At 36.6% G+C, this 22,907-nt stretch overlaps 1 protein-coding gene across 3 annotated transcripts in view; it reads left to right on the forward strand.

The window, feature by feature from the left end:
• Positions 1 to 22,907, forward strand: part of diaph3 (diaphanous-related formin 3) — a 475,404-nt gene that overhangs the window by 169,257 nt on the left and 283,240 nt on the right. For all 3 annotated transcript variants that reach the window (XM_056468166.1, XM_056468167.1, XM_056468168.1), the window contains 5 exons: positions 2,940 to 3,058; positions 3,137 to 3,201; positions 6,749 to 6,853; positions 10,855 to 11,154; positions 15,878 to 15,992. In XM_056468166.1, coding sequence (XP_056324141.1) covers positions 2,940 to 3,058; positions 3,137 to 3,201; positions 6,749 to 6,853; positions 10,855 to 11,154; positions 15,878 to 15,992 — 704 coding nt within the window. The remainder of the gene's footprint in view (positions 1 to 2,939; positions 3,059 to 3,136; positions 3,202 to 6,748; positions 6,854 to 10,854; positions 11,155 to 15,877; positions 15,993 to 22,907) is intronic.

A 22,907-nucleotide genomic window follows, 5' to 3' on the forward strand; every position in this document is an offset into this window, starting at 1 on the left:
CATTACACCACCACCACCAGGCTGAACTTGATACAAGGCAGGATGGATGTTGTTGACGTCAAATTCTGACCCGAATGTCGCAGCAGAAATCGACACTCATCAGACCAGGCAACGTTTTTCCAAAATTCTATTGTCCATTTTTGGTGAGCCTGTGTGAATTGTAGCCTCAGTTTCCTGTTCCTAGCTAACAGGAGTGGCACCCGGTGTGGTCTTCTGCTGCTGTAGCTCATCTGCCTCAAGGTTGGGCATGTTGTGCGTTCAGAGATGCTCTTCTGCAAACCTCGATTGTAACGAGTGGTTATTTGAGTTACTGTTGCCTTTCTATCAGGTCGAATCAGTCTGGCCATTCTCCTCTGACCTCTGGCATCAACAAGGCAACAGAACCCACATTACTGCTGCTGGTTGTGCATGAAAATCCCAGTAGATCAGCAGTTTCTGAAATACTCCGACCAACCCATCTGGCACCAACAACCATGCCATGTTCAAAGTCACTTAAATCACCTTTCTTGCCCCATTCTGATGCTTGGTTTGAACTGCAGTCTTGACCATGTCTACATGCCTAAATGCATTGAGTTGCTGCCATGTGATTGGCTGATTAGAAATTTGCGTTAACGAGCAGTTCGACAGGTGTACCTAATAAAGTGACTGGAGAGTGTATGTATTGTGTGGTCAGTTGTTCCATATGTGAAATTTACATTAAATGTTTTCAAAACTGATCCCTACTGAAGGCCAGTTTATACCAAGTCAGATTTTAGCATGTCATTTATACATTATACAATCGCTGATTCGGCAGGTTAAGTTAGTTTTAAAAAACTGTCAATAGACAAAAACACGAATGACACACTGATCTGACAAAATTTATAAAAGTGTCTGTTGTGGTTTGATCTGTTGTTAAAACTAAAAATGTGGTCATTTGTATGTGTCATCCTAATTTATGTAAACCATATTAGCGTGTTTGACATTTCACTATGTGGTTGATTTAGACACTTTATTTGTGCCGTTATTTAATATATCAATTGATTAACATGATTAATGGGCCTAGAATACTGAGCATGATGATGGTAATTATAACTGATTATAATTGAATTGTAGACATTATTATGGTGTTGAATTTTAGACATAATTATGTGGCATCAACTTCATTGTACCTCTTGGAAATGATGTCTGTAAAAGGTCAGAACGATCATCTCAGATCAGAGCGCCACTTCAGCCAGATTTATTTCCACTTCCAATGCAAATTTGTATTATTTAACAAAAAAGTCTCTTTAATTGAGTCAAAATTTACATGTTAGCCCAGTTTGTGATAGATAAGCAAATACTACTTTTTAAAAATTTTAAATGTAGGTGAATTGAATAAAGTGTGAGTGTGAATGGGGGTATGAATGTTTATTACATTCGCTGCGTAAAACGTATGCTGAAATAGTTGGCGGTTCATTCCGCTGTGGCGACCTCTGAAATAGAGACTAAGCCAAAGGAAAATAATGATGATTGAATATTGTGATAAGGTTATATTACAGTGATTAGGATGGGTAAACAAACGAACAAACAAAACAGATTAGTTTGATTTTACCATTAACTATGTTTCCATTCACCTATTTATATGAGCATTTTGGAATATCACATAAAAATTTGCTTAATGGAAATGGCAAGATACACATACAGATGTTAACACTTCAATATGTTCCCTCTGCCGCTGTGCTTGTCATAACGGTGGTAGTAGTAAATGCGCCTGCAGCTTTTGACCACTGGGTGGTGCTTTTAACCATTTTTAGGCACATACTAACTGAGTAGTATAAGCTGAAAAGAAAAAAATGTGCATATACTGCAATGCAAGCACATTTGCCCAGCATTTGCATCAAAAAAGATGTGATTTTGTTTTAACAGATCATGTAATAATAAATTGTTGCTATGAGACATCATTAATAGACAAACCAGATGATTGACCACATTGTGAAACATCTGAAATAACATTCTTAAATCCTTCAGCCAAAGTCTGTCATCAAAATAGCCTTAAACTATTAACTCTCGAAAAAAAGCCTTCAAGAGCCACCACACTTTCAATTTGTTTTGTCCTCGTCTTTAGAGTGACAGGAATTTTTAAATATATTTTTACATTTTTAATAATTATATAATATAAAATATATAAGGAATCATATACCTTTATTTGATAGCACAGTAGAGAGGGGAACAGGAATGAAGGGGCAGCAGAGAGAGAGGGAGCAGAAGAATTGGAAAAGGAACTCAAGCCAGGAATCGCACTTTGATACTAAATGTCATTATACATATCTTAACCACTGGGCCATTGGTGCCTATATATATATATATATAAATATATATATATATAATAACAAAAAACAGTGGGTTGTGGTTACCGCAGCAGATATTTTATTCTTTTTAATATTTGTTGCCAGTTTATAAGAAAGTGACGATTCCTTTCTCTTTGACTCATTGGATGGAAACAGTGCTTTTTATTCGATGGTGTTTTATGTGATTATCCAGTTTCTCGCACAAGTCAAACTCGCATCTCTGAAGGGAAACATGGCAAGTGACTCTGTATGAACTTGGGCACACCCTTTGGCTGACTGCCAAACTGATGCTGTTAAATGTGGCCGAGTTTATTCTACAATATCGGATACGTCATCAGTTCTCACTTTTGTTACGTCTCTTTTCATATCCCTCTCCATTTTATATCTCTTTTTCTGTTTTATGTGAATGTCGAGCAGCATCGCAGATTTAAAGGACTCAGTCATTTTCATTGCGCCAGTTAATAGCTTGTATAAGCCAGTATCGCTGCTGTCAGAGGATTCAGAGTTAATTTAACAATTTTTCTCATTTTGTGCCTGAGTCAATCGTACCGTATTCTCAAAAAGATAATACAACGCATTGATTTTTCTTCCCTTCTCTCTTTCTCACACTCTTTCTTGTTCTCTCTCCTCTAGGCCTCAGTATTTTAAGATCATAGAAGAGTGTGTGTCTCAAATCGTCCTTCATCGAAGCGGCACAGATCCTGACTTTGGCTATCGCAAACGTCTGGATGTGGACTTCAGCCATCTATTAGGTGTGTTTATGCACTTTTATATGAGCAGTTTGTTTACTTCAGACTGAAATGGTCAATCTCTCCATGTTTTCTCTGTAGAAGTGTGTGTGGAAAAAGCAAGGACTGAGGAGTTTGAACTGAGGGCCTCAGAGTTGGCTCAAAAGGCAAGTGAGCTTTCTTTTCCTCCTCTTTATCTTCCACCCATCTCTTGTTTTTTATTTATTTTTATCTCACTCTGGCTCCTCTAATGAAGTATGCAGCCTTTGAAGAGCGCTCACGACCGCACCATTTAGCTTTCTTTAATTAAGGCGAGATTACTTGAAATCGTTCAAACAGCCATTTGTAATTAACAGTATTCTGAGATTAAAAAGGGCCCTGTATTGATTGTTGGGAGCGTTCCTTTATAATTGTGGGCCAAAATGTACGTGGTCGAGGGCAACAAATCTATAGATGCCAAACCACAGCTCTTTAACTACATCCTTTCCAGGCGGCTAGTTAACTTTTAAAATGAGTAAAAGGATATTTAAAATGGTTTTACATCCTTTAAGAGCTATTATGGTTTTACATCCTTTTACGTCCATTATTGTCATACATTATCGAGACTCACACTTATCTAAGCTTCTAACGAAATTGACTAGATTTTCACATTTTCAGCCACTGTTGTTTCAGTCTACGCTGTCACGTGATACTTTCAAAGGTGCCCTATACTGCATTGGTTTAATAAGTTAAATTGTTCTCTGATATCTAAATTGTAGGTTTATGGCTTCGGTAAGTTCAAAAAAAATCTCCAGAAACGGATTCATAAGCTAAATTATTACTCCATAAAATACCCATAGAATCAGAAAGTCCAGGATTGACCATATATGGCTGGTATCATAATTATTAATGAGCTCTCCTCTGACTGGAACTATTAAGTTTTGGTGAGCTATCAACTTATCAAAAACCTGTTAGAAACCTAGGGTGTCAGTTCGATAGTGATCTAAAATTTAATAAACAAGTAAATTCAGTTGTTAAATCCATTTTTTTCCATTTACGACAGGCAAAAGTGAAGTCATTTCTCTCTTTTAATGACCTTGAGAAGGTGCTCCATGCTTTTATTTTGGGAAGACTTGACTATTGCAACTCTTTATATGTTGGTATTAGTGAAAATGCCCTGAATAGATTGCAGTTAGTCCAAAATGCGGCTGCTAGACTTCTGACAGGGACTCGCAAGTATGAGTACATATCCCCAGTTCTTTATTCCTTGGGCTGGCTGCCTGTTAGGTCACGGATTGATTTTAAACTATTAATATTTTTAAAATCCTTAAATGATCTGGCTATTATTCGACCTCCTACATGTATATAATCTTGGTAGGTCACTAAGGTCTTCTGATCAGTTTATTCTTTCGGTACCAAGTTATCGGTGTAAGTGAAGTGGCGATCAGGCTTTTGCTGTTATCACCCCAAAACTCTGGAACAAACTTCCGCCCCACATCACACGCACTCCAACCCTATCTGTTTTTAAAAAGCTTCTGAAGCTGCATCTTTGTTCTTTAGCATTTGAGCCTTTTTAATGTTGAGAGGTTTGCCTTGGTATGTATGTGATGTAGGACTTATTTTAATTAGAATTGATTGTGTTCAGCACTTTTAGGGCAACGTTGTGTTGTAAAAAATGTATAAATAAACTAACTAACTGTCGTGCCGCTCTTACACACACACACACACACACACACACACACACACACACACACAGCATGATGTATGCTGAACACGGACAAATATAAACCCGATCAGACTAACTTTAACCTATTTTGCTCGCCAGATCTGTTGTGGATGAAGGCTAAACTATAATTAAACTTGACAAAAGAGAGTGATAGATATTTATGGCATTGTGTTTTGAAGCTACAGTCGAAGAAAACAGCCAGGAATTATCAACCGCTGCATTAACATATACAGAGATGTGATTTTTCCGTATAAATATAGATTTCCGTATTTTCCGAGCTCAATGTGGCGACCCCTGTAATTGCGTAAATCAGTTTTTATTTTATTTATTTTTTTGTTGAGGGAGTTTTTCCATAGTCATCAAAGCAGACAACCTGCTTCCCTCCTGACGTCTTTCAGGGATGTAATTGGAGACCTACCTGCTATTGTGTTGTCCTATAATGTGACAAAGCTGCTGAAAATATGCAAGATTATGAAATTGCTTTGAATGTGTGTGCGGCTGTGCACCTTTTCCGCGCTCACATTTGCATGTCCACATGCGCTCTATGTACATTATAGATACAGCAGCAGGACGCACATTTGTTATTGTTCTCTGCAAATCTGTCCTTTTGTCTTCATTAATTCAGTGCTGCTACAGCCTAGCACCTCAAATTTAATACCTGAAAATGTCACAAGTTTAGATAATTCTACAAATTTATAAAAATTTATTTTATAATTAATTAAAACTAGGCTATTAAAAACGGGGACAAAGCCAAGTGAAAGTGATAAACTCTTACTAACGATGTATGCTTATTTTTTTTTAGGGTGGAATGTTAAAGTATATTAGGCTACTCAATTCATATTTTAACACTTCGAATTGTTGACTGTCTAGTAGTTTATTTATCACGCTGGAATAAAGAGTCGACTAAATTACAGGGAAAGTTATATTCTGTGTACAAAAGAGAACTAACCGAGTTAGGGGCACCATCTTGGGGTGGTGTGTGGATCTGTCCCGACATTGAGGTACAAAGTATAAAACTATTCTCATCTTCCTTTTTTTTTGTCCTCGCCGAATCACATGCCTGCAAATGACAGTTGAGCAGAGTGATTTGACACGATTCAGCAGTCGACACATGTTTGTTGAATCATAGGGATCAAATTTTTCAATAAACACGATAAATTAACAAAAGATGTGACTTAAACATACCTTATGCCTCTTCAGAGTAGAGATGAATAAATGTTTATTCTGTAAATCTTGCATTTTGCATCCTGAGGTGAATTTGAATCATGTGTAGTGCTGTCGTTGCCCAATAACACAGTAAACCATTTGCCACTCGCGTTTTCAAAATAAAATTCCCAAATTAGGCATACATGCAAATGCGGAGGACGTGGCCTGTAAGTCATGTCATAGTTTGTTTTGTCTTCTGATTGGCCTGTTATCCACTGGAGTTTTGCACTTGTGGAAAATGAGGAAACAGTAGCATCTGAGGCTCACAGTATGCCCATTTCCATACACTGATCGTATATTATTCTACTATGCCTTGGTATACCAAGTTTTCCTTATAGAGCACCTTTAATCTGTGCTCACAAATCATTTCTTATTTTTCTTGCCAATAAATAAATAAACCTATGTATGAATCAGAATATTTTTTGTTGAAACAGATTTTTTCCAAGATATTTTCATGAACGTTCAAACGAACAACATTTGTTTGAAATCAGAACTCTTAAAGTAATAAAAGCTTTGTCTCTTACTCTCTGCATAGTGAAGCAGTTTAAAGATCTCTCTTTCTAAAGTTTTTTTTTCAAACGCATAAACTATTTCTTAATTAAATTTGCTGTGTTTTGTATTTGTTTCATCGTGTTATAATTATCTTACTTTTCAGTAATTAGTGCTTATTCTTTACACACAACACTAAGAAACACATCTAAGAAGTGTTCAAACACCAGGGAGAATTGCTGCGATGGATTTGTGTTTGTATGTTTGTATTTTCTTTAAACAATTGTCTTTGCTGACATGGTTTTGTTTTTCAGTTGGATGAGGAGTTCTTGGGCAGACAGGAAGCTGAAGCCCAGCTTTTGAAGAGGGAGGAGAAGATCAATGAGCTGGAAGCAGAACTTCAGGCTCATAGAAACCAGGTACCTACTGGATGCTGTGTTTTTTCCCTTTGTTTTGGACACTTCTGTTACTGTTTTTGATGACATTTCTTCTGGGGTTCTCTTGTTTCTTTGTTCTCACTCTGTCTTTCTGGTTTCTGTTTGTTTCATTCTTTTCCTTTCTGATATTATTTTTGATTTTTGTATTAGTTTTAGTTGGTATGTTGAAAATAAAGACGGATCAGGCCTTGTGTTGGTTTTAATGCGCTTTTTTTTTCTCTTGATCTCATAAAGTAAACAGAACCCATGTGTACAATTTCAGCATTTATTCTTGAGGATTTTTCTAACATAATGTTAAGTTTTTTAAAGATATATTTACCTTTTCAATGTTATAGTATAAAATTAGTTTTAATCCAGTAATTGTTTAGGTTAACCAGATTTAGTTTAGATTTGTGGTAGATGCAATTCTTCTATACATTGTGTTTATTCGCAAAATCAAGTTCTTGTGCCTTATTTAGTGGTTTGATTTAGTTGTGCACAAGCAATGCTGACATATCTGTTCTTCCTGGCCAGTGTGTCCTGTCGCTGTTTATACAGTGTAATATAGAAGTAAGTAATGTGTATTTATATAGCGCGTTTATTGTGTATGGCCATACATCCAAAGCAAATTATTGAGTTGCAGAGAACTAAAGGATATAATTCCATCAGTCCTTTATGAATATCTTCCATTAAATCATGATTATAATGAATAGAATCTTCACACTGACATTCATGCTGTCTTTAAATAAATTCTAAATCTATGCTAAATATGCTCAACATGCCCCTTTATCCTGCCTTGCCTTATGTGCACAGAATTTTTGGTTATTTTGGAGCTAACATTACACTTGTTTACCGCTTTAGTGCTTTCACTAATTGAGATTGACACAATCTGTCTTAATGTTGTCTCTTCTTCAGCCAGAACAGCTGCTATAAGAGCAGCATACTGCTCGAAAGCCCCAATCTTAGCTACTCCATATTTCATCAGTCTTTTTAAAACTTTTGAAGGCTGTTTTTCGGTTAGTTTTTTTTCTTTTTCTTTTTTTTTGTATACATTGTTGTGCATTGTCCTCAAGTTAATTGGACACATTTTAGACTTATCTGAGTCCTCTTCTTAATTTTTTATTTTTTTTATTTATTTACTTTTTATTTGGCAAATTATACAGTGGAGGAAATATTGAAATAAGTATATCATGCTTTTTTCTGGGAATAATATGACTTACGGAGCTGTTGACATGGAATTGAACCAGATTTTGGTAAAGACCCAAACATTACAAAAATCTGAAAAAAGAGTTATGTGTAATAATGAAATGACACAAGGAGAAAGTACTGAACTACTGAAATGTATTTAATACTTTATTTAAAAGGTTTTTTTTTTGTGATGGCAGCTTAAAGACGCCTCTCATATGGAGAATGAAGTCACATGAATTGCTCAGGTGTGAGTTTTTAACAGACTTCAACAGAGTGTAAAATTCTTGATGGTTCTGTGGGTCTCGTCTATCAAATCTGATCTTTAAATTGTATGTTATATTGAATTCAATTGGCTGGGTCATTCTACAGCTTGCTTTTCTTTCTCTGAAAGCATTTGAGAGTTTCCTTGGCTGTGTTTTGGATCAGTGTCTTGCTGAAATGTCCACTCTGGTTTATACTGATAACGTAGATGTTGGACTGAAGCAGCTGATATTAAGTCACAATGACAAAAGGCAGAGGGTTGCTGAAGAACTACTGAGAGATTTCAGCTGCTGTCTGGGCTTTCACTGCCTTTCTACACCTACCTTTCTTTATGTGGTCAATACTTTTTTCTTGCGTCATTTCATTTTATTACCTATAGCTTAATTTATAGACTTATTAGATTTGTTTTCTTTGCACCATTTCTTTGGTTGTTACCAACATCTGGGAAACATTTCAAGTCAACTGCAGCTTTTAAAATATGTTTTCTGAGAAAAAACTCCCCCCCCCTGCTGTATAGATTATATATTCATCAGTCAATTTTAAATGCTTTATATTTTGTGCACATTTTAAGTTTTGTTATGCTCTTGCCATTATTTTTTCCAATTTAAATAAATATCGTAAAGAATAAACCCTGTTTGGGAACTCTTAAAAAACATCTTCCACCTTTCCTCAACTCTGCCCTGAGACTCAGGACTCTTCGTTTTTTGTTTAAATATATCCTGAACCGCTCACACTGACATGACAAATAGGGCATCAACTGAACAGTTTGTTTGATCAATTGCTTTTTGGCTCGCCAGGCTATCGTCGATAGAGCAGATCAATTCCTAAATAATGGTGGCCAATGAGCGAAGTGAAAGTTTGGAGTACAGGCAGTTAAGCTGATCCATCTCTTTGGGGTGCGATCGTTTGCAGCAACGCAAAGCGTAATCACCCAGTCAATTCTCCACATATGCAGGAGCGTCAGTCATGCTGACTCTTAGCCTGTGAATTATCTAGAGGCCGGCATGTGCGCCGTTTGAATTAAAGCACATCTACTTGTTCAATAAATCCCCCCCCCCCCCTTTCCACACCCTTGCAACTGTTTGCCATTCAGGTTGAATGGAGTGAATACACCAGAGTAATGTATCTTACTTGTTTTCCCTGAATGTTTGATGGAGATTTGAGATGGAGGTGTTTTGAGTAGGGGAAAGGGTTATGGCCTTATTAATCTTTTATATTTACTTAACTGCCTGGGCAAGTCTGGAAGGACAAGTACTGCATGTCTCTGTTGTACAGCAAATGTAACCTTGCACCTCAATAGATCGTTTATTTTTATTTGCTTTCTTAATATCCATTCAAAACCATCATGAGAATGCCATAAAGAGAATGCTGGACTGACCCCGTTGGAGTTTGACTGGGTTTAAGGGTGTTGCACAGTTATGCAAATGATGCTGGATTCTTGTAGCAGACAGACCTGAAAACTTTGTATGCTATACTTACTTAAATGTACTCTACTTTTATTATATTCTTGTATTTGATAAATCTATTTACTGAATTCACTTCACCCCCCCAGAAATGCATTACAGCTGTAGCCAGCAGCATTCAAACCTATTTGGGGAAATGTAAATAGAATTATAGTCCATATATTAGGATGAGGCTAAAATATTAGCATAAAATCTTTTTAGTTTTCTTTTGTTGTGATCTGACTTGTTTTTTTTTCCACTTAATTCTGTTCAATTACATCTTTTGCTTACTTGTTATTTACTTGTGTTCTGTTTACTTTAATTTAATAATAAGTAGCGCTTCATGGTTTGTTAATCTCAGATATCATGAATGAACAATCTTAATGCTCATTTGTAACAATAGTGTTTTGCATAATTAATTAAAGTTAATTCGTTTGTTCGTGCAACTTAAATACCCCCATGCGGTGAAAATGATTTTTAAGGTGTTTAACAGTGTTTATGTGTCTGGTGTTTTTAATTAGCTTGAAGACAAACAATGTTCAAAATCATCATTCCACTCCATGCTGAGTGTTTTCTACTTAAACCTGCAGCGTACCAAAGATAATCTCAGAAACATGGTTTTAAACTTCCCATTTCCTACCCTATTAAATGAAAATCATTTTAAGACCAAAAAAAGTTAAAATATAATTATATGTCGTTTTGAATATCAGTTTTCGAATTTTAAGGGATAAAATAGTGAGTCCAGGTGTACAATGAAGTTATAGTTAAATGTAAAAAATAAACATTCAGTCATGAAAACAACGTCATTCACAACAACAAAAAATGCTTTGCTAAAAAAAAGTTTTGGTCAAAGTACATTTCTACAAAACTGATGAAAAGAATATATTTAGTAAAGATATATTAGCTAGTCATAAGGGAGGGTAAAGGCTCTTATAATGTTAAAACGTTTCGAATTTGAAGCAAACTGTTAAAAAAAAAGAAAGAAAGAAAATAAGACAATAAAGTTAAATCCTGCCCCCAAGATTTTTGACTGAAGTTCTTCTATATTTTAAGAAACTGTATTAATTTAAAGCATGGGTCACCTGTTTCTTTATTTTTGTTCCATTTTCTTAGTTTGGAGCCGTTCCAGGGGTCTTAACATCAGGGCAATCTGTTCCTGGTTTGTCCTCATCCACGTTTCCTCCTGCCCCACCTCCTCCACCATTTGTTCCTGGAGGTCCAGCTCCGCCGCCCCCTCCACCTCCACCACCTCCACCAGGCTGTGCCTCCATACCCGGGATGCCTCCACCCCCACCACCTCCTCTAGGACTGGGTGCACTGACATCCGCAGTCCAATACATCCTGCCTTTCGGCCTGAAACCCAAGAAGGAATTCAAGCCTGATACCTCCATGAAGCGCCTCAATTGGTCCAAGGTAACATTCAAACAACTTTGTTATCTAAAGTTTACTCCAACCCCTATGGGAGAGACCATGAGAATGCCATGAACTTATTGCTTTACTGTACTTTGGAGTTTGACTGGGTTTGAGGGTATTGCAGTTATACAGTTGATGCATTCTGATCTGGAACCTTGATGAATCTATTTACTAATTTCACTTCACGCCCCAGAAATGCATTACTGTTGTAGCCAGCAGTGTTCAAACCTACTTGCAGAACTGTAAATAGTATCAGTGTCCATATATTAGGATGGGGCTAAAATATTAGCATAAAATCACTGTTTTCTTTTGCTGTGACTTTTTTTGAAACTTTGTGTACTACTTACTTAAATGTACTCTACTTTTATTATATTCTTGTATTTGATAAATCTATTTACTGAATTCACTTCACCCCAAGAAGGAATTTCAAGCCTGTTACCTGTATGAAGCACCTCAATTTGTCCAAGGTAACATTTTCTGTACCATAAACGACTTTACTTTATTTCTAAAGTCTTAAACTCGAACCCCTATGGGAGACAATCCTCCTTTTGTGCTTAAACAAGGTTTAGAAAACAACATAAAAGGACAGATGTTTGCAAAGTAACCGAAGAAACTACTTGTGTTTGCTGCCAAGCATCATTAAAGAAAATGTTCCTCTGTTGTGAAGGATCACACTTTTTGGTGTGGTTGCCTTTTGTTAATCAGCAGATGTTGTGGTGCAGTGTAGTTGGAGTTGTGTTAGTTTACAACAGTACAATTAATATTTAATCTCTGTCCTTTTTGCCACCATCATACAGATGTTTTTAAAGATTCCACCATATGCTTCATCTCATCCGGAACCTGTTTGTAATTAGCCATTAGGAGGACACAAAGAGGCTTTTTTAAACAGCTGCTTGAGAAACCGACTCCATACAATATTCATGGCTCCTGACCCAAGACTTTTATCACTCATTAACAAGAGCTTCGCAGCTTAGGAAGCCAAAGACCAGACAGCTGGTGCATCATGGGAAACATGCCACCCTGCGCCCATCAGAGGGGCAGAACATAGCAGCACGTGTTCAATTAATCACATACACACGGTCGGAAACGTGGGTTAATCACTTCCACTGAGAGGCTACTCTTCAGGCTCATGTTCAGTCCGCTTCCTGATTGTTTGATTTCTTTGAACGTGTCCTCGTGGAGCAGATTTGAAGAGCTATTGGCTCAGGTATTTGGCAGGAGTGTGAGGTCTGTTCATTAGCACAGCCGGTCTCATTGATTAGCCTTTCAGTCTTTATCTCAACAAGAAGACTCCATTAAACTGATCATCCCACAATGCCCTGCTCTTTCCCCAACGTTACCAGAGCTTGTTTTCACTCAAACAGATTTGATCTTAAAGCACCACTAAGGCCCTGTTTCTGCCTGGTATTTACATACATTTTCAGTCATCTGATCATTATTGGGCAGACAATACTGGCATTAACGTGATCAAATGTGTGACTTTTGAGTTTGGATTTATTTGACAACCTTCTTATTTTGTCCTATTCTCTATCACTTTTAGACGAGTATGATGTTCTTCTAGTATGATGTTTGAGTACTGTTAAATGATTAAACATGTTTGCATAGCATGTGAGTGAGCGGGTAAGCAAACATATCTCTTAATCTATAACTAAATACTCTATGAAAACCTTGTTTTGGAATGCTATCTTATATATCCCATCTACAGTATGTATGTGCTGTATGCAGGGTGTCTGCTGGGTCTTAACAAATCTTAGAATATCTGAAAAACACAATTTTAGACCTTTTAAAAAGTCTTCAAATCACTGATATATTGTTTTATAGGTCTTAAATAATTTTAAACAGGTCTTAATTTTTCTCTGTCCAAGTAATGCAGAGTTCAGACTGCATGATTTAGCCCCGATTTTGACTCACCGACAGGTTTTGACGAATCACAGGCAAATGGGTACTCGATCACATAAGTAACAATCACACAGTGAGAACTATCAAAGACACAATCTGAGAGAATTGCAGATGAGTCGCTGACACCTGTGAGATATTTGGCATGTTAAATGTCTGGAGCAATCGGTGATTCAAAATCATGCTGTGTGAAATGTGTTCTGACTGAAATAACTTTGACGATTACCTACAGCCAATGAGAGAGCAGCATCCACTAGTATGGGTATCTGCGGGTCACCGGGTGGTTGGGGGAGAAGTTAAAAGGGCTTCTTTTTGGTCTAGTTGGACCCAAGAAATGGAGAAAAACTAGTGTAAATTTGGCAGGGGCACCTGTGTTTATTTTACGTGTCTACGCAATACCACAACCGGGTTGAAAAAAGAAAATGTTGAGGAGAAATGATTCCCTTCAAAATCCAGGTCAGCAAAATAGGTCCATTTTCTACCCCATTAAAGGCTTCTTTTTTTATTATGTACACTGAAAAAAGTGTTGCATGGAAAACTGTTGCAAACTATTTATTTGTGTTGAATTTAAACAAACAAATTAAATTGAGCAATGTTCAACTTAATTTGATTGTTTAAATTCAGCCAAAATAAATTGTTTACAACCACTTAACGTAAAAAAATTGAGTAAATCCAAGGAATCATCTTTGAATAATTTTTTTCAGTGTAGTTAATAACGAAAGATATACTATGTGACCTCGGGTTGTTTCCTTGTCACTTCTCGTGTGTTTTTGCATGTGAGATGTAGTTTGTGGACCCAGACAACGTTATTCTTCCTATTGTAAGTCATGCAGTGTGAAACCGCACAGTACCGACAGAATGCTAGCCCAGATAGTAATGCAGTGTGAAAACATCTGTGACACGACTACTTTGAAAATCGTGCAGTCTGGCATAAAGCTTCCCAATCGAGCCCACATCCATCCAATCACCAACAATCCATCACAATAAAACTTTAAAACTTTCTTAATTACAGAGCAACAAATCTCTTTACAATGTCTTTCATTTAAACAAAAACTATTTACAGAAGTAAGGTGGAGTGGACATAATATTTATAAATTGGCATGAAAATTAGGGGTTGTAAAGGAGTTATATTCAATCAATGTGGACCAAAAGCCAACAAATATATATTTTTGATTATTCATGTAATTGTCCTTATAATAAGTGCACTTTTAACAATGTCAAACCTGTCATTAAAAAATATATATATATATTATGTTGAAAAAAAGTGTATACAATTAAGCGTAACATTTAAAATATGTGGCTAATAACTTTTTTGTGGCAAGCATTAGAAAAAATCCTTAGTGTTTAGCCTTGTGTAAGTCTAAAAATTCATTCATAATGGTCTTCAAAGGGTCTTTGAAAATGTTCAATTTTAACCTGTGTATGAGGAGAGTACAGTACGTGGTCTTTTGTGTCTGTTTGCACACATTTGTCAACATATACAAAAGCTCTTATCTGTAATCTGATTCTTTCTTTTGTTTTCTAACTTTATTCTTGTTTCATTCTTTTTTTTCTTTATCCCTCCTCAAGATTTATTATTTCCTGTTCTCACCTCCAGCCTTCCATGTTCTTCTTGAGTTTATACATCTTTTTATCATCTTAAATCTTTCTTTAACTCTTTCTTTTCTTGATTTTTTAAATATTTTTTTTTCTTTCAATATTTCCTCTTTCATTTTGTTTCCATTTCTTCTTTTCCTGTTTTGTGCTTTTCTTTTTTTGTGTCCATGCATACACCAGGCTGTCCACGAGGTCCTAAAAAGTCTTAATGTCTTATATTTCAAAAACAACATTTTAGGCCTTAAAGTCTGAAATTGACTTAAATATTTAGTTGCAAGTCTTTAATCATGTTAAACGGGTCTCCTCCTTTAATCATGTTAAACAGGTCTCCTTTTTCTATGTTCAAGTAAAGCTACCCAATCACCAATAATTAATTTCAAAACATAAACTTAAGAGTTTAACAAAGAAAACTTTGAAAAGAGTTTTGAAATCAGAGTTCAAGGTAATGAGTTAATTAAATACCTCATTAATTCAACTGGAGTTGAAGTTCACAGTACTCAAATAGATTAGTTTTTTTTTTACTCAAATAGTTAATGTCTTAAACTTATTGGGTTTTACAGTACTCAGTTGGTTCGAGTTCTCTTCATTTTTTGTGTTTTACTGTGCTCAAATTGCTTTGTTTACTCAAATGGATTAAGTTCACAGTACTCATTAGGATTAGTTTTTGAACTTAAATCGTTTGTTGCAATCGGTTTCACAGTGTGTTGCTTTTTTGGTTTTACAGTGTATCTATATACATTTGTTTTTATTGCAAAGAGATTCACAACATCTGTTCGACATGTTTACAGCTAATTTTCCTAATGTAATTCCCTAATCAGGTAAAGAAAACTAAAGCAACACATCCCTTACATGATCTTCCGTTAATACAAAAACTGTTTACTGAAGTAAATGGGCCATGTGTGTTTAGGCATGTTTTTGTATGATGATGTCCGACTAGAGCGCTCGGCCTTGTGTTTTCGTGTGCCGAGATGTTCGAGAATGAGTCTCTCTGGTGCTGCATTCAGCCATCACATGCGCTGAGATGTAGGAGAACAAAATAAAGACCAGCAAGAGAACACAATATGAATATTTGAATAAGTTTCCTCTTTACTTTTTCATAAACCAGCTCACTGTTTAGATGCCTCACGTTGCCTAGCAACTCCTGCATCCTGACCTCCCGTGATGGGTGATTACGATATCAAGTCGTGATTCATTTTATTTTTATTTTTCTTTGTCTCCTCTTTCTGTGTAGATCTCACCCCAGGAGCTGTCCGAGAATTGTTTTTGGGTCATCGCCAAAGAAGATCGTTATGAGAACGAAGACCTACTCACCAGGTTGTCTGTTACCTTCGGCACACAGCGAGCCGGTCAGTCTATTTTTACAGTTCTGTGTGGTTTTGTGCACATTGCATAAGTACATACTGCATTAAGCATAATTAAATGTTTCTTTAAGAATCGACAGTTGGATTTTTTTAGAAGCCATGTGGCAATAAGAAGGAAGTAGATTTATTATTTCTAACCTTGAGTTTTTCCTGACTGTGTGTAGCACCTGCTGCACTGCATATTTTGCTCAATAATTGCAGTGGTATTAACAAATTGCTGAGGGTTCCTGATCACACACATACAGTATAACCTTCAGGCTCTATTTTGCACATTTCAGCTCATATTGTTTTGTTAATATTTTATAATAGCATACAGCTCTGTAAAGAGGCTGATATTGAATAAGCAGACAGCAAAGATCCATATTAGATCCTATTGGAAATGCACAACAAAAATAGTATTGCTTTAAGATGTTAAACCCATAGATAATAATGACGAGCTGTTTAAGCTCATCTTTATTGCTTTATACTGTATTAACAGGTGAAACAATACAATAGTGTCATTTTAATTAGTGTGATACAACATTATGCTCTCCTGCAAGACTTGCAAATGTTTATCTGATGAAGTCAGTTTAGTGTTAATTCTGTTTGGTTTAATATGACTGTGTTAACTGAAGAATGCAATTCAATTGTAAGGTAGCTCTACTGACCCCAGCTAAGCAGGCCAACGTTTTATCAGGTGGCAGAAATGGGCAGAAAACAAAAGCTTTGGGACCAGAATTCTGGTTTAAGGTTATTGCACACTGAATCAGAAATTTCTGTACATTAAAAAATAAATTGGACCTCACGTTGTGTCAATCGTATTGAAGGCGTTCTAAGAGGTGTTTTGACAATTCAGGGCTGTCATACAAGTGAAAGGCAAAATCCAGATTGGCGTTGGAGAAATTAATATAATATAATACAAATGTTCTGTGGTTTATTGTATGTTAGTGTATTAGGGTTGTCACGATACTGGAATCCGGTACCAATTGATACTGAAGTTTTAAAAACGTTCCTTTCCCGCTAATATTTGAGCGCTACTAAGTTCGTTTTTAAATAGCGCTGATTTGCCATTGTTCACGTGCTTAACAAAAATGACTGTGATTGGCTGTGAAGGTCATCAGTTCACTGAACTCACCTCTGTTTACTGAGTGTAACCACAGATACAGCGATACTGGAGTGTTTCAGGGTCACGTCGATCAGCTGGTTTGTCTATAAGCTGACATACGAGCGATCGGCTGACGAATCGTGGCTTTAAAACGTTCCAGTGTCTCTGTATCTGTGTTTACTCTCAGTGAACAGCTGTTTAGTGAACGGATGACAATCACAGTCATTTCTGTTGAGCATGTGAACACAACGGCAAATCAGTGTTTAAGAACGTGCTCCATAACGTTCAAATGTTAGCAGGAAATGGACGTGTTCAATTGGTACCGAATTCCAGTATCGTGCAACCCTATAGTGTATTGTATGCTTGCATGGTTTGGCGTGTGTCAGTTTTTGTGTGTCTTTGTCTTCATACCTTAGTCAAACTGCCAGTCTATGTTAGGGATCTATTGGTTCACAGAAATTGGTGAAATGTGGTTCATAGTATCGCTAACAAAGTATCAAACTGAACCCTGGACATCCTGAAGTAGACTTTGAATTGGTCAGGATAATCCTGCTGCTCTTTGATAAGGAACTCTCTTTCCTCTCTCCGCAATCTAAGGAATAGATGGACCCAATATTTTGTCTTTTTCTTTTGTTAGGCAAGGAGAATACAAAAAAAAATCATCTTCAGTACTTGAAGACTCCATTGTATATTGTTTTGCCAATCATTTCGCAACGCATCAATTAGTACGCATCAGACTAGGTGTGTGTGACAAATGTTTAGGTTAGAATAAAAAAAATAAATGCGTACAAAAATGTTTGACTTCAGTGTGCAAAGTTCTTTAGTAAGTGGTACCATTCCTCCTTTGGCCCAGCAAATAAAGATGATGACTGGCTTATCAGTGGTATTGATGGTCCATTATTGGTCCATAATCCAGCTGGTACTTTATGTTGTATTTAAGATGGATGTAAAGATCTATGGTATGGTCACTGAGGTCTTTGGTAATAATATGAGCGCTTGTCTTATCAATGTTTTTGGTGAATATGAAAGACTGTGTTGTAGTCTTTTCTCAGTCCAAGTCCACATTATAGCTTTGGGATGGACCACTTGGCTTTGTTAACCTCAGGATTTTGAAGACTAAAATATGCTTTGATGACATCCATCAACTATTAGGCAGTATTCTAAGTTTTAAGTCTCTCTCCTCTCACTATAGTGTATACACACTACTAAATGTTTTTGAATTTGCAAATGTACTTTTTGTTTGTTTTAATAGCATGTTGGATCAATAAGCTGCTTATTATGACTTTAAATTATCTTTTAATTTAGATTATTTTTGTTTCATTTTTGTACAAACTAGTTGTACTATATTTGCTCTAAGTCCGTATTGCTTAATTGCAAAAGATTGTCATGTTCAATGGTTGAGAGTGCTTAAATGCAATTTGTTTTATAATGATGTGTTATTGTTATTATTAGTTAATAATGTTTATAATTATAAATGATTCCCCCCTACCCCCCACCCCTTGAGAAATTAGAAAATTCTAAATCATACGATAATCATAATATGAAATGGGCATGGGCCGGTAAATGATTCTGATGGTATGATAACCTTGAATAAAAATATCACGGTTTGACGGTATTGGGATTTCTGCTCTAAAATCTATTCTTTTTAAATGTCTGCGTAAAAAAACAACAACTTTTCCCCCTTTAAACACAATATATTTTAATTTAATATTATTTTAAGTTATTATATTTAACATTTACAGTATGATAGAACAATAAACATGTCAGGCTAAATATTTCAAATCAATCATTGACTTCTGCTTTCTTCATAAGTTTCTAAAACACAGATTTCTTTACAATTTAAAATGACATTTTTGGATCTCTTTTTGGCTGGAGATACTCCTTGTCCTAAAAAAATGTAAATAATAAAAAAAATCTTACATATAACGAAGGAACGGTATAACAGAAAATGTTGGTGTTTTAAAACCTTGACTTTTACAAACTGCAGTGTATCTTGAAAACGGTTATCATCCCATTCCTAATATAAAAATATTCCAAACGATGTCATTTAAATAAATTTGTTATGAATGAAATACTGTTAAATTTAAAGTGAACATGTAGAAAATAAATTCCTTTTGTATTTTATTCAGTGCCAGTGCAAATATGTGCAGTTTTTGGCAGCATATTTCAATTTTTGGTATGCTTTGTTTTATGCTTTTATTTTTGATAGTTTTTCTCAATATTGTTTTCTGAACTACACTGAGGCAGTGTGGAATAAATGTAGACTTCTAATAAACACCTTTTGGTTTAGGAAGGAAAAACAAAACAAAACATTTTTGTCAAAGAATCTGCTTTCACATTGTTCTACCTCTTTCAGTCAGACTTAATAACCTTACATTAGTTAAATAAGGGCTTAAGTCACTGACTAGCAAACTTGTGTCAGAATCGACCTCCGACCACTGGTTCGAGCCCCAGCTGGGTCAGTTGGCTTTTATGTGTGGAGTTTGCATGTTCTCCCTGTGTTTGCATGAGTTTCTTCTGGCTGCTCCGGTTTCCCTCACTAGTCCAAAGACGTGGTATAAGTGAATTGGGTAAGCTAAATTGTCCGTAGTGTATGTGTGTGAATGAGTGTGTATGGATGTTTCCCAGGGATAAGTTGCAGCTGGAAGGGCATCCGCTGCGTAAAACATATGCTGGATAAGTTGGCGGTTCATTCCACTGTGGCAACCCCAGATTAATAAAGGGACTAAGCCGAAAAGAAAATGAATGAATGAATGTTCCCTCCGACATTTCAACATGACTGTTGCCTCGCAGTTAATATTGGGTTTCTGTTCTGCTGCCCACACAGACACTAAATGAAGCAAAGGGAGTTAGACACACCAGAAATTAGTTTTGCACCTAGAACAAGACTGAATGTAGTCATTTAAACAGTCACAAGATAATTAAGATTCCTTCCTCTCTCTCTCTCTCTCTCTCTCTCTCTCTCTCTCTCTCTCTCTCTCTCTCTCTCTCTCTCGCTCTCTCTCTCGCTCGATCCACGCCTTCTGATGATTTATTCACTTTTAGCTTGTTTTGAATTGCTTCAGTGTGTTGCTTACTTGATTTTTTTTTTTTTTTCAATTATTCATATCAGCATTGTCTACCTGTCACTACCCAGCTCTGTATGCAGATATGTCTTTCTCTCTGTCTTCCGCTCGTTTCGGTACCCACAGGGACGATGTTATGCGACCGAACCGTGAATTATGCACACAGTTTAAGACGTCTAGCTTCAATAGGGCAAACGGTGAAAGCTTGTTTTACAAGGTTGTCAGATTATTTAAATTATAATGTGTGCGAGGCAGATATTTAGCATACCGGCGAATCAGACTTTAATTATGCGAACATGCATCATCCTCAACTCCGCCAGGTAAACAAAGTTCATCTTCCTCATTGTGATTTCCTCCTCCTCACTTTCTTCTAAGCTGTTTTATTCATCTATTTTACTTTCTTGTGAACTTAAGTGCGAAACTTTTTAATGAGTGCTTCAAACTCACCACTGGATGCTTTGGAGTGTTTTTTGTTGTAAGAGAAGGCTTTGAACTAAGCGTGTTTCCTTTTTATTCCGGGTAATGTCATTTTAAATCACTTCAACTGAGGCAACCAAAGTAGAGATGTAGTCAAAGAGAATCTACACGTACAGCGTAAATAGTATAAATTCTCTGTGACTTTTCAGTGTGGCTGGCTACAGTAGATCTTACACATTCAGTCAACTGCTGTAACCAATGGGATTTTTTAAATCTATAGTTTTTTAGTTCGTAATTTTTGTATTTTGTGGTATTTTATTTAGGTATATTTATTTTAATTTATTGTTTTCTTATACACAAACATACACAGATACATTTTTTTTATATTCACTCACCGTCCACTTTACTAGGTACACCACATTGTTCCAGCTGCTCGTTATCACAAATTTCTAATCAGCCAATCACAAGGCAGCAACTCAATGCATTTAGGCATGTAGACATGGTCAAGATGATCTGCTGCAGTTCAAACAGAGCATCAGAATGGGAAAGAAAGGTGATTTAAGTGACTTTGAACATGGCATGGTTGTTGGCGCCAGAAGGGCTGGTCTGAGTATTTCAGAAACTGCTGATCTAATGGGATTTTCATGAACAACCATCTCTAGGGTTTGCAGGGAATGGTCTGAAAAAGAGAAAATATCCAGTGAGCAGCAGTTCTGTCAGCACAAATGCCTTGTTGATGCCAGCGGTCAGAGGAGAATGGCCAGACTGGTTGGAGCTGATAGAAAGTCAACAGTAATTTAAATAACCACTCGTTACAACCGAGGTATGCAGAAGAGCATCTCTGAACAAACAACATGTCCAACCTTGAGGCGGATGGGCTACAGCAGCAGAAGACCACCACGGGTGCCACTCCTGTCAGCTAAGAACAGGAAACTTAGGTTACAATTCGCACAGGCTCAACTAAAGTGGACAATAGAAGATTGGAAAATGTTGCCTGGTCTGAGTCTCTCTTTCTGCTGCGACATTCGGATGGTAGGGTCAGAATTTGGCATCAATAACATGAAAGCATGGATTCATCCTGCCTTGAACCAGCGGTTCAGGCTGATGATGTTGGTGTAATGGTGTAGGGGATTTTTTTGGCACGCGCTAAGCTTCTAACACTCGCTTGTAACACAGAAGAAGAATACGGAAAGTTAACATGCTTGTTGTTAAAGTTACAGGCAATTCAAACAAGCATGGATGGTTCAAGTAGCAGCTCCAGCTCTAGTGATGAAGAAATGATTATTGTTCATATCGTTCATATCACCTCTGGGCATCTTGAGCGCCTCCAAGTGCTGTTTACTGTAACTTCAGTAGCTACGTGCACATGAACAAAAGTGCCAATCTGACTGGTGGAAAGGTTTTGACGCAACGTGTCAAAACAAAAATAAAAAACGAGCATGAGGCGTTTCTTTAAAAATGACGCTTTTACACCTTTAGTTTTGCACGTTGGTGTGCACGATCACATTGGCACACTTTATTTAGTCACAAGGCCTTAAACGTCGACTGAAAACGCGAGCAAAAAGCATCCCGGTGTGCATGGGCCTTTGTTTCTTGAACATGACAATGAGTTCACTGTACTCAAATGACCTCCACAGTCACCAGATCTCAATCCAATAGAACACCTTTGGGATGTGGTGGAATGGGAGATTCGCATCATGGATGTGCAGCCAACAAATCTGCAGCAACTGAGTGACGCTATCATGCCAATATGGACCAAAATTTTTGAGGAATTGTTCCAGTACCTTGTTGAATCTATGCCATGAAGGATTAAGGCAGTTCTGAAGGCAACAGGGGGTCTAACCCGGTACTAGTAAGGTGTACCTAATAAAGCGGCCGGTGAGTGTATACTTTATCGCACAGACATAAATACAATATAGAAAAACACAACAGAGAACAATACATTGTCTGCATTGTTCCTTTTTTAAAGCCCAAGTGCAAACTCGAACTATTCAAGGTTACGTACCGAAACTCACCCACAAATCTCAAATGAGAAATCTATACAGACTCTTTTAAATGTACACAAAATAAACAAATAAACAATATATTAAAGTACTGCATATGGGCCATAAATGAAAAAGTAAAAAAAAAATGATAAAAGAAAGAAATCAACATAAATACAGTTCGGCGAGAATACTCACATAACCAGATGGCACAGTACAACATAAAGACAGAATCTAATGAGGTTAAAGAGGTAAAAAAAAAAGTTAGAATGGGGATCCAAGCATTATAGAATTTGTCAGTAGAGCCCGGAATGGAATACTTCACTTTTTCTTGAAATGACATAGACATGAT

Source organism: Danio aesculapii, chromosome 11 (assembly GCF_903798145.1).
Source record: "Danio aesculapii chromosome 11, fDanAes4.1, whole genome shotgun sequence".
In the NCBI taxonomy this organism is placed as follows: Eukaryota; Metazoa; Chordata; class Actinopteri; order Cypriniformes; family Danionidae; genus Danio; species Danio aesculapii.